This window comes from Eptatretus burgeri, unplaced genomic scaffold, assembly GCF_056783735.1.
Source record: "Eptatretus burgeri isolate ZD-2024b unplaced genomic scaffold, Ebu_testis_v1 Ebu_testis_scaffold_150, whole genome shotgun sequence".
NCBI lineage: Eukaryota > Metazoa > Chordata > Myxini > Myxiniformes > Myxinidae > Eptatretus > Eptatretus burgeri.
The window spans coordinates 47,501-65,998 of NW_028222100.1; the positions used below are offsets into that span (position 1 = coordinate 47,501).

At 43.1% G+C, this 18,498-nt stretch overlaps 1 protein-coding gene across 2 annotated transcripts in view; it reads left to right on the top strand.

Annotated features, from left to right (window-relative positions):
* LOC147007473 (uncharacterized) overlaps positions 1–18,069 on the top strand; it is a 52,195-nt gene extending 34,126 nt beyond the window's left edge. The window contains exons 7-9 of one of the 2 annotated variants that reach the window (XM_085867063.1): positions 6,715–6,804; positions 14,325–14,447; positions 17,881–18,069. In XM_085867063.1, the coding sequence (XP_085723189.1) occupies positions 6,715–6,804; positions 14,325–14,447; positions 17,881–18,054 (387 nt within the window). In that variant the 3' untranslated portion in view covers positions 18,055–18,069. The remainder of the gene's footprint in view (positions 1–6,714; positions 6,805–14,324; positions 14,448–17,880) is intronic. The other variant, XM_085867064.1, reaches the window with a different exon arrangement.
* The last annotated feature ends 429 nt before the right edge of the window (positions 18,070–18,498 follow it).

The window sequence follows — 18,498 nt, forward strand, 5'->3', positions numbered from 1 at the left end:
CCATCAGGCTGAGGACAAAACTTTGTACATGGTCAGGAGCTCTGGTTTCCCAAGGAAGGACTTTGCATGATGGAGATTGCCCAGTCGGCGGCAGGCTTTGGAGGCCATCTTGGAAATGTGGCTTTCCAGGAAAGATCATGCCAGATCGTGAGACCCAGAAGCTTGAATGGAAGGATGACCCTTTTGGAGAAACATTGTGAGAGTGTGAGGTTTGTCAGGATTGAAAGTCATGTTCCACGTGTTGGACCAGCTTGTGATTTTGTCCAGATCTGCAGAGAGTGAAAAGGCTGCTGCTTGCCGATTTGAAGGAAGACAGATGGTATGGCAGAGGGTGGGGTCATCAGCAAATGGATAAAGTGGATTTTTCAGAGTCGGAGAGACCATTGATGAAAACCATAAAATGAACAGGGTCCAGAACACTGCCTTGAGGAACTCCATCCAAGACAAGAAGAGGGGATCAGGGAACTCCATGAAGGGCCACATTTTGGCTGTGACAGGAGAGGAAGTGTGTGAGCCATGAGTGGAGATGGCCTTGGATACCATAGGAAGAGAGCTTGGTGAGCAGGGCAAGGTGCCAGACCGTATCAAAGCACGCAATATGTCGAGGGAGATGGCTCTGATTTAAAGTCTGGCATTGAGGATCTCCATCCATTGCTGGGAGAGCAGAAGCAGCATATTCAGGGTAGAGTGACCTGGTCTGAATCTAAATTGATGATCAGAAATCAAGCCATTGGAGGAGAGGCAGGATTTAATTCTGGAAAGGATGATCAATTCCATTTTTGCACCTTTTTATGCAGACCTGTAATTTTTCCTGATTTTGAAGTCAATGGCAGATGACCTTTAGCAAATGAGAGGGTGACTTGAACAGAGAGAGGGTGAGCAAGAGCAGCAAAGCAGGTTTTTTGGACATGTTAGTGCAGATGTCATCTGGACCTGTTACAGATTCTGAGTTGATGTTTGACAGAAAGCTCTCCACCTTGTCAGGAGAAAAGGACACAGATTCCAGGAACAGCTGGGTGTGACTGGGTAAGGTGGGTACAGAAAGTGATGGGTTTGGGACACAAGATTTGGAAGCAAATGTGGATTTTGGACATTCAGCCTTTTCATGTGCAGTGTCAGCTGTGTGGACATTTGAGGTAAGTGAGGGGATGGAGGGGGAACATACACCAGATCCAGACTTAACTCGACACCACCAGGATTTGGAGGAGGGAGACAGGTTTGAGAGTTCAGAGTTGAGATTTGAAAGATGTTGTTTTCTGTCTCTCCTGAGGGTGGATACACACTGGTTCTGAGCTTTGTGGAAGGAACCGAGATTGCCTTCTGTAGGAATAACCTCCCATGAGGTGAAGGCAAGTTGTTTCAGGACAACTGCCTCGCCAGAATCCTCAGTGAACCAAGGGTGGGAGGAAGGGTGGGACAACCGAAGACGAGCTGGGATAAATCTGTGCAAGAGAGAGGGAGAGAGAGCAAGTTTCTTTGAAAGAATTCCCAGTATGTTTTGATGTCGGTGGAAGTAGAGATGGGAGATCAGTCTCGAAGTTTGATGGCTGCTTGAGGTCCTTGCCAGTCGGCCTGAATGAATTGCCAGACTCGACGGCGCTGAGCTGGTTCTCTAATTACATCCAGAGATGTCTACTTTGACAAGCATGTGGCCAGATGAACCAATTGGAGGGAGGAAGAAGAGCAGATATTTTCATGGAAATTGTTCAGAATCAGATCCAGAAGAGATGGAGTAATGTTGGTTGAGATCCAGGTCGGGTAGTTGACAGATTGTGTCAGTCCCAATGAGTCGCAGAAGGCTTTTACTGAAGTGCCATGGGAGGTGAGAGAGGTACCCACACCCAGCCAACTGGCATGATGACAAGTAGAGTCATCACTGTTTGGTGAACGGTACAACACACTTTTATACAATAGGTGGGAGTGAAGGGGAAGTCATGGCCAGAGGTATTCTTGTTAGTGTGGGGGAGAGATGGCAGTGCATGGTGAGTGAGGAAAAGTGTCTTTGATGAAGAGAGCAACTCTGCCGCCGGGTCGAGGATCAGGTCTGTCATACCAGAGGAGGGAGTAACCAGGGAGAGATACTATGGAGTCAGAGATGTCTTGAAGGAGGAAAGTTTTTGTTAAGCAGATTATGTCTGCATTGTGAGTGGCAACCTGTATGGAAAGATCTCTCAGGTTTGAGTGAAGGCCCCGGATGTTTGAGGTCCACACTATTCAGGAAGATGGAGGGGAGGTTTTAGGTGCAAGGGAGGGTGTAATGTGAGAGGTTAAAATAATCGATATATATATATATATATATATATATATATATATATATATATATATATATATATATATATATATATATATATATATGTATATTTTTTTTTAAAGATTAGAGACGATTAGGTAAAGAAAAGTTTGAAGAAAAAAAATTAATAGTGCATGGTGAATGTGGTTTAGCAAAAGTAGAAGATGGTAGATCAGCAGAAGAAGAAGGAAGCAGAGTGGGTACAGGAAGTCACGTCATTACGTGGGGTATAATGTGAGGGAAAAGGTATTTTTGTGGTATTTCTTTTATATTTTAATACATGAAATAGAAGATATAGTTGAGAGGGATGGAAGAAGAGTGGAGGGAAAAGTGGAGAAAATTAAAACTGATGGTAATAAAGAGAAAATACAATACACACAATCATGCACACAATCGGGAAGAAGTGTAAGCCTCAAGGAAACCCAATATGAATAGACAATTAAATCAACAATGAGCGCAAGTTTTGACGCAGAACTAAATTAGTAACACACAGTAAACACAGAGATAACAACATGACAGTAAAAACGTGAAAAAATGACTGGAAAACTTACCTTTGAGAAAGTTGGCAGAGACCGTGAAGAGAAACTGCCACCGTCGCTCAGGAACCGGAACCGGAACCGGAACCGGAATCACATGCACACACAAAGCGTTAGCAGAGAGAAGGATATGTTATGCTTCATGAGCGAACACACAAAAAAAAATACTCATGTCACAACAGCTGTGCACAGAATGACACAACACAATTTGTAAAGTAATCTGCTGTCACATCTGCAAAAACTTTCATCTCCCAGTTCCAGATAATTTGTAGGAACATGAACCAAAAGTACTCACTGGAAACATGGAAGTACCTACTGCTTACGTACGACCTAATGACCCCATCGGGCTTGAACATCGAAAACAAAGCGTTGCGACCAGATATCTTACTGTGGAACAAAAAAAGAGAAGGCATTACTATTTTTGAGGTTTTAATAGCAGTGATTTTGGAATAAACGATGCAAGAATCAAGAAAATGATCAAATACCAAGACCTCAATAATGAAGTGAAAATATCCTGGAAGCTGAAGAATGCCAAAGTTGTACCAGTGATAGTTGGAGCTCTGGGAATGATGACGAAGAACCTCACAGAGATATTAAAAACCATTCCTGGGAATATTACCAAAAACGAACTGCAGTTGGAAGCTGTCTTGGGCTCAGTGGCAATACTGCAGGGAGCCCTTGGCACAAAACTTTGAGAACAAAAACCGTCACAACTTGGTCCATGAATCATGACCACTTACCAAAATCAAGGGGGATACTTTGAGCCGCCCTGTGAGGACTTCATTTCACATTCTGAAATCCATACATTTTTAATGATTGGGGTGGGTTTATTTTGTTTTTACCAAATCCGTTTAATTTTGCTTGTACCATATCCTGATGCTGTGTAGACTGAGCTTACTGTTGATGAACCACTGGTAGCTTGTACATGTTGCTGCATTTGAGCGTATGGAGTAACTGCTGAAATCTATCTGTCCGCGTTTTTCCCAACATTTTTGTTCCTTGTTCCGTTCACACTTTCTACTTTTTCACAATTTTCTTTATTCAATCTAATTCTTGCGTTGTCATCTATTTCGTCTCTTTTCCCCTCTATTCATCTCTTTCGTTATCTATCTTGCTAAGGAGAAGTTAATTCTTGCAGAATTATTTCTGTAAGGCTCTCTTAGCTGTGCCTGGATGGCTTTGAGGATCGTGGAGTAGCACCTGAAATCTGAATCCTATCCAGGTTCCTCCTGATGACTCCGCCTTTCTTCTTCAACGACACACACACACACACACACACACACACACACACACACACACACACACACACACACACACACGGATACTGTCATGGCCTGGGGTCATGGGGGAACGAGTGGGAGGCGGGGGGAGGGGTTGTCCCTTCTTCCTCCCCAGACTCACCGGCAATCACAGGCTGTCGCACATGAATAAGTTTGTGTCGCGGGAGGTCGCTAATCGACCACGGATGCCAATAGTTTGACCACATGACCCAGTGTCATCTGTCTGACAACCATTTATCTCGGAACATGTGGTCACCTTATTGGGGAATCGCACCCTTGATGCGTACTTGCGTTAATTACCATATCAGCTGCAGCCAAGCGGAACTGCTAGGTATGCACTGGCCAATAAGCAGATTTAGGTGGATAAATTCCCAGCTATGCTGAGGTACGGACCATGATGGACCAATGGAGGAAAAGACAAAAACGAGCTGGGTTCATTGATAACAGGCACATTTGTTTAAACAAAGTCAGGAAAGTTATGTGGCACAATCGGGGTTTATTCACAAGATGTACGACAGGGTAAAGCAAGGAAACCATGGGTGCGGCAAAATAAATGCAATATTCACAAAAGAAGACAGTGTAGAAGTACTCCGAATATATTGTTACGGATTTGGAAACATTGTGCACAGAAGCAGCCAGAGTCTCCGGGGTTCAGTTATTTTGATAAGTACGTATTTGTAGTTAGAATCCTTCCTTTATCCAATGCAAATTACATGTGTGCTACGAGTTATTTTATAGTCAGGTTTATTACATCCTCATCTTTTACAATCGCAACAACTACTACAACAACAGCATCAGCACCACCGTCCCTCACACCACCCAGTCGCCATTGCCCACATGTTTTTGGCTGAGGGCATGGGCGGAGCTTCCCTCACTTCGGCTCGAAGCTCCTCTCCAAAAAAAGGGCATGGAATGTTTTCCTCTGCCCAATGAGCCAAGGGCGAGCACCACACGTGCGTCCCAGCCAATCGGGGGGCGGTCACGAGTCGTCTGACAACCACCCCGGCCAATCAGGAGGCGAGTGGCGAGGAGAAGAGGCCCCTCCCACCAAAAGAGGAGTAGAATGGTTGTGAGGAGCAGGTTTTCGGCAGACCGGTGATCGTGGCGACTGCAGGGTGGTTGTGAGAGACGATAGGACGGCAGACAGGAGGATCGTGGCGATTCTGAGAAGTCTGTCCATGGCGCACCATGATGCGCCAAGATGAGCTGGGTTAGGCAGGTTTAGGTGTGAGTTTGGAGGAACCAGTGGCCCTGGACACCCCCATGCAAGAACTTTCCCCGCAGCCAAACCCAGGAGGGGTATTAGGAGTGGCAGGGGCGGCATATGACACCCCCCCCCCACCACCTCCGTCAAAGTCCCCCCCCCTCGATTTCCCCCGGTTCTGCATACCATCATGGTGGATCGGCTGCGCCGAATTCACTTGACATGAGCCAGTTGGTGGCAATACTGGCCAACATGGAAAGGAAAATGGATGCGAATGCACAAAATATGAAGGAAATGGAAAATAAAATGGATGTGAACATGCAAGCGATGGGAAGCCAAATGGATGCAAATATGCGAACACAGCGGGGTGAGATGCAGAGCATGGGGTTGAGCCTGCAGGTGAGTCTCGAGGAGGTAAAGGGCAAAATGGTGGAGGAGATCGGCACTGTATGTGGGGAGATGACCGAGTCGAGGGGGGGTGTTGAAGGTGTTCAGACCGCAATGGAGACGGGTAAGGTCGGGATGACGAGCGACGCCACGATAATTGATGGGAGACTGAAACTAATAAACACGAGGGGACGACGGAAAAATTTTCAGTGACACGGGAGATAGAAGAGATAGAGGGTGAATTGTACGAAACTAAAGACGAGTACACACAGGTTGAGATAGGAGGGGACAATGGGGTCGGGCTGGTGGAATGTGTTGAGACCCAATGTTAGCATCGGATTAACCTCCATCAGGAACAGAGGGAGATGGTAAGCTCCCTCGAAGCAGATCGCGACCAGGTGAGTCCGGTCGGGCCATGAGAGGTCGAGCGGGTGCATGGTACGAATGGGTCCATGCGGATATGGGGGGGGGGTAGAGACCTCGGGACCCCTTGTAGTAACACGAATCCCCAATGTGATTGTCCCGGAGTGCGTGGCAAGGTGTGTGAATGGTGTGAGTGACAGTGCATCTCTGGAAATGGACGACGGACCGATCCAGATGGGAGACTTGAATGGCGCGCCTCATAGGCCGCGTAGAGTTATTTTGGTAAACTGTACCGGTCCCGCGAGATGCCGAGTATGAGGCCCGTTCGGCATTTTGCAAATGGCCCCCGTGCGCTCGTCTACGTGGAGGGAATCCGGTGTGGAAACGCTCTGCGTTTGGGACAAGAAGACCGCGCGGACGGTTAAAATGTAGGCGAGTGTTGTACGAATTTGGAACGGATTGGTTCACATGTGGGCGCGTGTGCAGGGCATCACGTGCTGCATGCCAGGTGTTCTGTTCGCAGAATGCTCGGAGTGGGTCCACGGGACGATACGCTTGGGCACGGCAAGCCATGCAGGTTCGGTGTGCGAGTGACGTCACCGGGGATTTTTTCTTTTGAAATGGATAAGGAAACATTTCTTGATTTTATTTCAGACGTTTGGGGTTGAAGTTCTTGGCATTGACCTGTGCCTTGATGCCTTTGAGATCGCACAGAAGAGATTGATTGAAGAAAATGTCCCAAAGGTAAATCCAATCTTCTCTTCTATTCAAAATTACAGACTCGGCTTTATTACACATATCTATACTCAGCGATATCTTCGTATTATCAGTTTGTTTGCACAACTAGGAATGCATTTTTAATACATTATGTCTTGTGTGTGCAATAATCTTTGCTTTGTTTGATTATACTCGTGGGTCCATTGGTCCGTTGAACCAGCTAGCAGAGTACCCACTCTCCGGGCGATCTTGTTCCAAGCATGCAACACGTTCTTCTGACGTGTACCTTTATTTCGACGGTGTGCAGTTAAGTGACAGCTGTGTATGAAAATATAAATAAATAAATAATCCATTAATTTTTGTGCATAAAGCATTGCATCCCTCCTCTCTCCCCCTCCACCCCCCCAAGAACACCAGCAAAGATAAAAACATGATTTGGGGTCATGCTTATCCTATGTAGCAAGTCTGGAAGGGTTGGAATCGGTACACAGCTGTCGAGGGAGTGATTGTGAATTTAACGTTCCATCTTTATTTACTTTTAACATTGTTCTTGACAAACGCGAACATGAACGACGCAGGCATGATTGGCCAAATGGCCTTCTCATGCATCAAAGTTCCTTGTGTATCTTTGGGTAATGTTGTCAAGAACAGGAAGAGGTGGGGAGAGGAGGAAAGAGAGTTTGGGGTGAGGGTGCACGCAGTTAGAAGAGGGAGATTGAGACGTTGGGGAGCGGGGGGAGGGAGGGGATTGAGAACTTGAGGTTGGAATGGGGATTGATTACTTGGGGTTTGGGGCAGTTGAGGACTTGAATAAGAAAGGGGGAGGGGTCACAGAGTTGTCTTGGGGAGGGAGGGCAGAGAGGCAACAGAGTTGGGATTGAGTCTTTTGAGAGTGGAGGGGCAAGTTGAAGGCATTAGGTTGGGAGGGAGTTTCAGGGTATGAAAAAAGGGGGAGGGGAGCACATGTGGTGGATTTGAGGGTATGAAGAAAGCGGGAGTGGGAGGGTATGTGGTGGATGGGGGGGAGCAGAGAGAGGACAGAGTTGGGAGGGGGTTGAGGACTTGGTATTGTGTGTTTGTGTGTGTTTGGGGGTGGGTTATGGACCTCTGGTCACATTTTACATTACTAGAAGCACCCGCTCCCTACGGGAGCCGTCAAGGGGGTCATGCTATTATATTTATGCCTATTTTACTCCAAGGGGTCCCTGGATTACACACGCCTAAAAATGGTTGCGATCGGTTCAGCCTTTTTTGCGGTACCTGGGAACAGACAGATGGACGTACGGTGAAGGAAAGGAGAGAGGTAGAATTTCCATGGGTCCCAGATAGTCCCGTTGGGCCATTTGGGTCCTCCAGGTATTTTGTGTCCTCTCGTTATTTTGGTGTTTCTGGGTCTTTTGTGTCCTCGGGTCATTTGGATCCCCAAAGTATTTTAGGTCCTCGAGAGCTTTTGCGTCCTCTTGGTATTTTGGGTCCTTGGGGTCTTTTGTGTCTTCTGAGTCCTTTGGGGTCCTCGTGGTCTTTTGGGTCTTTTGGATCCTCGGGGTCTTTTGGATCCTTGGGGTCTTTGCGTCTTGTGGGTCTTTTGGGGTATTTTGAGTCTTCAGCATCTTTAAGGGTCTTCGAGGTATTCTGGGTCTTCTGGGTCTTCAGGTTATTTTAGGTCTTTAAAGGTCTTCGGGATCTTTTCAGTCTTTTGTGTATTTTAGATATTCGCGGTCTTAAGGGTCTTTTGGGTCTGTCTTCTCTGTCTTTTAGGTCGTTTGGTCCTCAGGGTCGTTTGGGTCTTTTGGGTTCTCTGGGTACTGTTCAGTATTTCAGATTACAATTGTGGGTGACGTCAGGTCAGCTGTCCAATCAATGGATGAAGAGTGGATATACATACCTACATAATCACATACTGTACACTTGTTCCAATATATATATATATATATATATATATATATATATATATATATATATATATATATATATATATATATATATATATATATATATATATATATATATATATATATATTGCTCATTGGTCTTCACGGCCTTGCAGCATGCCTGCATGCTGTATTGCTGGAGCATTAGTTTGCCTTTTCACTAAGCCCAGATGTGTTTGGGCCAGGGCAGGGATTACACGTTAATTCCGTTATTATTACTGCCAAATTATACCACGATTATTACCCTCGCCCGAGGAGAGTGTATTGCATTTGGGTCTGTTTGTTACATGGTGAAATTTTTTTTTTGCCACGTTTGTTTGTCTGTCTGTTTGTCACACGATTTTTGGACAGTTTTCAAACAATCGTTCTGAATTTTTTTGGTTTGTGTAGTTTACTGATAAAGGACAGCAACGCTTAATTTTGGTGAAGATCCGAATCCGGATCCGGATCTGAGGATTTTTAAAGTGATTCTTCACCATTGAGAGATAGTGCCAAAAATGACATATAGCCCAATATCTCAAAAGACAAGTCTGAAGACGACAATGGTTAGCGAGCGGTATTTGACGATGTAGATTGTTTCAGAAGTGAAGGATGAGACAATGTGATCATGTTTGACCAAGTTATAAAAATTATCAACATGATGTGGTACGGGTGACAGGTTATTAGCTGCAAAATGTCGAAAACCCGGTTTCGTTCAACAACTTTCAAAATTTGTCCTTTGCATTACCTTTAAATGTCACAAAACAATGTTGTGGACATTAAAATAAGGAAACAGGATAGGTGCGATAGCTTATTGGAGTTAGTTCATCGTAGAAGGTCAAAAACCCAGTTCGATTCCCACAACTTTGAAAATTTGACCTTTGTGGCCTTTAAAAGTCAAAGGTCAAGGATTATGACCTTTGGTGCAAAAATTCCTCAGGAACATTCCAGGAACAATATAACGTCATATAGGCTATATGGCATTTCGCACTCCTCGGATTATCCATACTTTGATGAAATCAGTGTAAAAACAAACTTGAAGGGGGCGCCACAGGCAAGGTGATCGAGATAGAGCAAAATGGTTTCCAGACTTTGGGTGGGGAATTACCTCAAGATTATGCATAAAAAATATTGTCATCCTTGCTCTCAAAGTTTGGACAGTCGTATGATTTTTATGTCAAAATTCGGAATGTTCTAAGTTTTTGACCTTGTGACCTTGACCTTGGGACGAAAATGAAAAATCGGACAACAACAAGTTATAGATAATTCAGTTTGCTATTGAAATACCGAAGAAACCATTCCATTCAGTCAATTCCCTTGGAGAATATAGATTTTTAATCCGACTACCCCCTAAAAATGGCTATTTTTGGGGCGTAGCTCCGCCCACAATGGGCATAGCATGCCCTCATTCAGAAAAACACAACTCGACATTTATGTCGAACACATAACCAAGTTTCATCAAGATCGGATCTTGAGTTATGCTCAGTTATATGCTCTGGACATCCACGGAGTTATGCTTTGGACAGACAAACAGACAGACACAGACATAACGAATATAGTGGTCACTCTGGCTGGCGCTCGTGAACCCATTATTGATTGATTCACATGAAACTTTGTGAACAGGTTAGATGTGTGACAAGGATGAAGGGATTAAATTTTGGTGAAGATCCAATTCCAGATCTAGATATGAGAATTATTTCATTTTTAACTGATTCTTCACCATTGAGTGATGGGGCTAAATACGATATTGCATGATATCTCAAAACGTTGAAGACGGATTCAGATGAAACTTTGTGGACAGGTTGGGTGTGTAAAAAGGACTAATTGATTCGAATTTGGTGAAGATCCGGATCCAGAGAGGAGAAATTTTTTTTAAGTGATTCTTCACCATGGGGAGATGGGGCCAAAAGCTATGTACAGCATGATATCTCCAAAAGTTGTGGATGACTTGTGACCAAATGACGTGGAAGAGTTGGTTCGTTGACAAGAACAAGCCGATTCGATTTTAGTTCAAGTCCGGATTTAGATCCGACCGATTCGTGGGAAATAAAATGTAAACTGTTCAGCCTGGCGGTGAGATGTGTGCTACCGAGTGCTGCTCCATTTCCCCAAGTATCACTCTGTGTGATTTTTCATTTCTTTGTTTGTCTGTTTGTCTGTTTGATTGTCCACACAGAACTTTAGTGTTTTTCTCTGCAACCGCTTCTCAGATTAGGACGAAATGTTCACCATATGAGTGACTACTCATGTACAGAGTGGCCACAAAGTCCAGATGCGTGGTTATAATTTAGTTGGAAAATATCTGTATGCTTCCCTTCATTCTCCATGCAAATATGAATTTTTCTCCTAGTTCTTCTGCACATCTTCCATGTTGAGGGTTGGAGGTCATAAAAGCAGCCCCTGACAGTTGTTTTGATGTCAAGAATCAAATATCCTGCCATCTTCAACTATCCTGATAAAAATCAGCTATCTTCAGTTATCCTGCAACAGTTGAAGACCTCAAAACAGTTGTCAGGGCCTGCTTTTATGACCTCCAACCCTCAACATGGAAGATGTCCAGAATAACATGGAGAAAAATTCAAATTTATGCAGAGAATGGAGGGAAGCATGCAGATAAATTCTAACTAAATTCTAACTGTGTGCATAGGGACTTTGTGGCCACTCTGTGGAATGTTTTATTGATAAATATGACATCATAGGTCACGTGGTGTGGCAGCAATGTTGGAAAAATGGGGAAAAAAACTTTGGACCTCTATCTCTAAAACCGCACCAAGGAAAAAATTTAAACTTGGCACGCAGCAAGTACTCCTCATGGGGAATAATGGTGATTTTTTTTCATGATGTCATAGGTGCCTTCGTTATGACATCATAATTGCATATGAAGAACAACATTGATCAGCATGAAAATTTTTGAGGGTCATGTCGGAATAAAATGGTCCACAGAAATTTTTTGATGCCATTATCAGTCACGTAATTTGGCAGCCATTTTGTTTTGAGAAAAAACCCCTTCAAAAATCTTCTCTGAAGTGGCCAAACAGATCGAGGTGAAACTTTACAAGCATGACCAACTATCCATGAGGAACAAAAGGATCATAGACATGACATCATCGGTCACATGGTTTGGCAGCCATATTGAATTTATCCTAAAACATTAAAATGGCACATAAAATGGCAGATAAAAAATTAAACATTCTCCAGAACAGCTGGACAAATTGAGGAGAAATATCACAGAAATGTTCCCCAAGCTTTGGCTGTTGAAGTTTATGAAGGAATAATTGATCGGTCACATGGTTTGGAAGCCGTATTGGATTGAAGAAAGATATTAAATCATGTTTTCTCTGGAACTGCTTAATCAATCGACGTGAAACTTCACAATTATGATTTAGTATTGATGGGAAACACAGGTTTTAAATTTTGACTTGATCAGACACATGGTCTTGCAGCCAGAATTATTTATTGTTTTGATTTGGGTTCTTTTTGATTTTTTTTTTCATAAGGCTCACTTGGCTGTGCCTGGGTGGGTTTGAGGGTGGAGGAGTCACAGCTGACATGTGAACCCTGTCCAGGTTCCTCCTGATGACTTCAACTTTTCTTTTTGCTTGTTTGGGCTCCTTCAATGCAGGGCTGTAGCTATTTGATCTTCCATTTGATCTGAATTGAATTTATTTTAATTCCATTCTATATTCATTTGAATATAATAATAATAAATGTCATGGGTCAAGGTCAGTTGTCCACTCAAAGCGACGTTGCATCATAGCAGGACGTCTTGCTTCCCGGTTATCACTGCCAACTGTTATGAAGCAGCAGTTCTAATAAAGTCTCATTAATTACGTAACACACCAGTGCACAAACACCACACTAACCAAGTCCTGGTGAGGGTCTGCAATCATTGATTGCTCTTTTTCTTTTAATTGTTGGTCATATGATGAGTATTTATTAATATGTGCTTTCTCACAATGTTATCATTCTTTTTGTGATTTATTTTGTAAATAGAACGCCATGCCGCTGAAGGGCCAATGAAGAGCTGCCTGAAACAACTTAACATGGGGTGCATTTAAAACATGGGAATTCTTCCGGGTTCTTTGTTGTTAATTAGCCTAATCAACTCAGGAGATCGTGATGATCATTTCGGTCTTTAACACTCCACACCAGAAAGATCCAGCAGAACTCCACAAAAAGCATCACACACACACACACACACACACACACACACACACACACACACACACACACACACACACACACACACACACACACACACACACACACACACACACACACACACACACACACACACCTCATCCGTTAATAGTTGATAGTATGAAACTTTGAATGAAAACAATGCATTATTCAAAATAGATTTCATTATTAGATTTAATAAGTGAAGATATTTGTCATAAATTCTGCAAAGATAATGAGTATGTGATATCTCAAAGGCAAAACGATTGTTTAAGTACAGTATTATTATTGCTGTTTGTCTATCAATTTATTTTTTCTGAAACATCATGCCTCTGTTGCGCTTTAAGTACTTTACACTCATCTTGAGTTTTACTTTGTCTTTTGAAACCTATGATTGATTGGCATGTTTGAGCAACTGTTAAATTATATAGTTGGGATCCCAACAAAGATTCATGTACATTGTAGGAATATTATGATGAATTGATATATCTGGATAAAACAAGAATATGCTTTGAAGCTAAAATGGTATTAAACTGTACTTTGATCAAAACCACTACTTTGTAATAGCAGTGAGTAGCCATATTGAGCAGAGATGACTCTGTGCACCGGCCGGATGCCCAGAAAGTGAGAAAACCCTTCCATATTTCCTTCCTCATTCTTCCATGTTCTTACACGTGTCGTGTTGATGTAAACTTGTGAATAATTCACGTGGCCAATGCTCACCTTCCATTCCTATAGTAACTTTCCTCTGTGATATCAGCAAAACAGGAACTGGTGCAATTATTTCGAGATTTAACGTTCTGACATTCCAAATGTATGATCAGCCATCAAACCAACAGCTTCTTTTATTTTATTAAGGGGTTGTGAAGAATCCTTTTTATTTGAAACTTGTATATGCCAAAATTTTCATTGCATAAAAATTGCAGAACAATGTGGCACATTAAATAAAATGTTGCCACACCTTTCCTGTCCTTGTTGCTGCAATATCACAACATGAGAATTGTATCACAATCTCGTGTAAATTGGCTTCACCCTTGGTGACCTGAAACCAAATTGGAATTCAGGAAATGTGGACACAGGGGATTACTGCCGTCCAATGAAGTTTACCCCCAAAAATTTCAGCTGCCAAGAAAGCATCAATTTTCTGGTTTGAAAATATTTTTAATTATTTTTTTATTTGGTGTTGCTGGTGATTTGGTGACAACTCTGAAAATCAGTTTGCTTCTTTTTTAAAAGTTTGAGTGAATTATTCAGTTAATTCTTCCTTCACACATGACAATTAATTTGGGCATATGATCAGATCAGTTTCTCATGATGTCCAGTCCCTTTACTTAGTGATTATTTGGAGACTTTAACCACTTTATAATCCTAAAGCATAACTCTGCCACATCTGAATGAGAAGCAGTTTGTGACGTGTGATTAAACGGTAACGAGGAACGGTGTCCTTTTTATACTTAGGTCCAATTTGAGCTCTGTGATGCAACAATGCGTGAATTTCCTGAAAACACCTTTGATGTGGTGTATTCCAAGGATTCAATCCTGTATACAATGGACAAGTTTTCACTTTTCCAGAAATTCCATGTGAGTATCAAAATTGCTTGGTGACCCAGCTTTGTTTGTTGCAAAAAAATAAAAAAAAATTTTTAATTTGTTCTTTGCATCTCCTTGCTGTTACTGTTATTCTTCAAATTTAAATTAACTCAAGAAAAAATAAAATTTCATACATGAAACAACAAATGGGAACTTCGAATAAATCACTTTTTTATACAATTGTTAACACATGGAAGAATAAGAGTTGGAAGAATAGTCAAGAAGTGTCAGTAGAAAGTGTTTGTAATAGGACAAGAATGCATGTAGGTACAACATCACGAGCAAAGCAGTTGCCGGTGAAAAGGAGACAGATTCTCAGTTGGTGTAGAATTGGGGCAAATGACAAACTCGAGAAGATACACGTGCTTTTGAAAGAAGAGGGTTTGAATGAATGGAGGTGATAATGAAGTTTTGAGGTTTTGCCTGGTTTTGATTCCAATCTCAATTTTAAACTGGAGGGCTGCGATCAAAGATCACTGATAGTTCCCGGTCTAGCCATCTCGTTATATTAGCCAATTGGTCACAATTGCAATACTGCATCGTAATGAAAAACAAACGTATTATTTCCCAATGAAACAGCATCCATAAGTGAAAATGAACTTTCTTTTTTTGATAGCAGTCATAATATAATGATAAAGGTCATTGCAATAGATCTGCCACAGATTATAAATGTAGGTGATAAAAAAGTGAACATTAATGTTCAAACAGTAATTTATAAATACGGCTTGATGATTGAGCCAGTGGTTCCCAAACTTTTTTGTCCACGACTAAAAATTTGAAATCGCATTCGCCTCGCTACCCAAATGTTACCGGAACCGACAACAACAATTGTCAGAGAAAATGCTTTCGACATTAATCCGACCCCCTCAAAAACCAGGATTTGTGAGAAGTTGTCAATCTGCCAACATTTAAATACGATATATCGCTGAAAGATTAAGCGGCGATATTGTTGTGGGCCGGGTATCGGTGGTGAGCATGACCACTAGATGGCGCAGTCGAGTCGGCTCCACCGAACACCCGGAATCGAGATCGTACCTTTCCGATAACTCCGAAGGTACGGGTCCTTTACAGGACCGTGAATCGTCAATAATTCAACCGCGTGGGACAGGGTTATTCGCCAAACTTCTAAATACATAGAGGCCCACGTGGCAAGCCACCGAGCAATTCACACCCTCGACGGAGCTCAAATGGGACGAGCCGTTACCATGCTCAACCCGTGCGTAACCTGAGCGGATGGTTACCGAGCTCCCGTCATTCCAAATGCACAACTTACCCTCGCTATTTCTCAACATGCACCATGCTAAACCAATGAAGGAAACACAAAAACGAGCTGAAACATTCAACAAAATGGATATTTATTTAAAATAGGGTGGAGGGAACATACAAGGAGCAGAGTTAAACCTACGAAAAGAAATGCAAGAATGTACAAGGCACTCTTACAATTCTACTTGAAGACTGGCCCACAGACACACACACGCACACACAAATACCCAAAATAAGTGATGGCCGCGGCCTTTATTCGGCCCTTCAGCTTGGGAGGGAAGGTGAGCCGAAGGGGAGAACCTGTCTTGCACCTCTGCGCCTCGTGCGGTTTTCGATGATCCGGTTTGGCGGGACTCGAACCCGCAACATGATGCAATGATGGACGCCAGCTGGCACGAAGGTGGATCGGACAGAACGCCAGCAGGCAAGATGAGATGATCAGGCGGCGAGGCTCACAAGGCGACCAGGCGACTAGGTGACGAGACCTTCTCGTTCCAGCCAGAATGCCCCGAACAATTGAACTGGCCATCGCTCCTGCCATGAGCACACTGTCTCTCTCCAACGCTGGTCCAGACAATCACACTTTCTCCTCAGGTGGGAGGGGCTTCTTCTCCTGGCCACTCGCCTCCTGATTGGATGGTTGTGTCGAGTGATTCACTCGTCGCCCCCGTGATTAGCCGAAAGGGGCTCCAAGTCCGCTGATTGGACCGGGGGCGGGGGCTGGCGGCCATCGCGGCGGACCGCCCTTCATACAAGGAGAGTAACATTGTCCTGCGTGGGCTGCAGTCATTGGCCGACTGACGGCAATCTCACTCGCACCCCCCGGATTGGGCGAGAGAGACGTCAGGTCCTCGTGAACTCCACCCACGTATGTGCTGACACACACGCGTGCAATGGTGCTGGTGGAGGATGGTGGAAGGCAGCGATGGCAGGTGTCGTCGTTTAAAAAGTTGTTGTTATTGATGTAAAAATCCTAACTATCAAAATAACTCCACAGCACATGAACATTTAAATCCCATTTGACGAGGGATGGGACCCAAATTAGAAGCATGTACTTTCCGATATAACTGTTCTATAAGGACCTTAATGTTGAGTGCAGTAAGCTTCCAAATTCGTAACAATTTTTTAAATACAGCCATTATGTGTTGCAATACAGCACTAACGGAAATATCGCAATGCAGCCGTTTTTCATTATTTTTGCCTCTCCTGGTGGTCCTTTACATTTCTTCTTGATGGCATTGAAAATATACAGTTTTTCAATTTGCGGACTCAGGGTCATCGGCAACCCATCAGAAGGCCTATACGACCAAAGTTTGGCTCACTACCCTGGGGTTGGAAACTCTTGGTCTCGGCCATGTCATCTTCTCGAGATCGGCAAAATGAGTACCAGATTGCTGGGATGATTGAGCCATCTGGTTTCCTCAGTTGGAGTGCCGACCTGTCCAGGATTGTGTGCAATAGCCCAGGAGACTGCTTCAGTAGCACCAATGCTCTGTACAGAATATGGTCCCAATGGTTTTGGATTTTTGGATTTGGGTGTATGCCTTAGGGGTATGATTCTTGCTTCGGGTAAGAGAGCTCCCAGGTTTGAATCACAGCCAAGCCCAATTAAAAAAATTTAAGCTTGTTCTTCAAAAGCAGGACACCACTGACACCAAGGCAAAACATTTGTTGCCTCCTTTTGGGAACCATAACTATCATATTGATGCTTCACAGGTAAGGTGTGTCTCAATGAGCATGCCATATATAGGAGTGACATTAAGTTAAGGACCTATCTCCAGGCATTAATTTGTGGATGATCAAGATCCTACAGTGTGCTTTGAGCTTTCGCTGAGTGGAAGAGCTTTCACCAACACCCAGGCTATATTCCAAGTTCCTGCCACAGTCTACTCATGTTCAGCAGCTCAACCATTTCCTTGAGAAAGTGGTGCAGACTTTTTGTCCAAACTCGTCAAGGTCATGGTAACATTCACAACACCCCACATAAATATGGGAATAATAACAAAAGTTAATGTTTTTTTTTTAACAGCTAAATAGCAACTTTTTTCTGTCTTAGCCTTTAACATGTTTGTGAATGTGTTGAGCATTGTTTTGCTATCATTTTGTTTGACTTGTAAAGGCATGTTTCCAACTGAAGCATCCTGATTAACTGTGTGAGCAGAGATGGCTGAAACCTACTGGGCGTTTTATCATCTCTGATTTGTGTTGTGGAGAGAAACCATGGTCAGAAGAATTTCAAAAGTTTGCTGACCAATCTGGGTACATACTGTGGACACTCTCAGCAATGGGCAAGGTGAAGATTGCAATCACTATCATGCAATCATTTATACAATGAGAATAGTACGTGTGCATTGTTCCAGTAAATTCTCGAGTGCATCTCTATGAGGTTTTCTTTTGGTCATGTGCACAAGTAGGTTTAAAATGACTCCTTTTTTATAATTGTTGGAAGGTTTATTAGAACCACTGTTAATAATGTGAACTCAGTTCTTGCAAGGTTAGTTCGACATCAACTGTTTTTTTTTTTCTTCATATTTGCATCACCCTTGTTGCTGCACTATCATTTTGTTGTGGTTCTGCAAAACCGCATGCCTCTAAGGCAATGACAGGCAATTATTTCATGAGTATTCGTGTAAGTCGGGTGAATATACTGATTCTGGCTCACTTTCCCCCATGTTAATGAATGGGGCATTCTCAGCGATTCATTTTTTTTTCCATAAAAATAAACCCCCTTTTTATCCCAACCTGTTGAATTCTCTGCTGTTGAAACATCTAAAACATG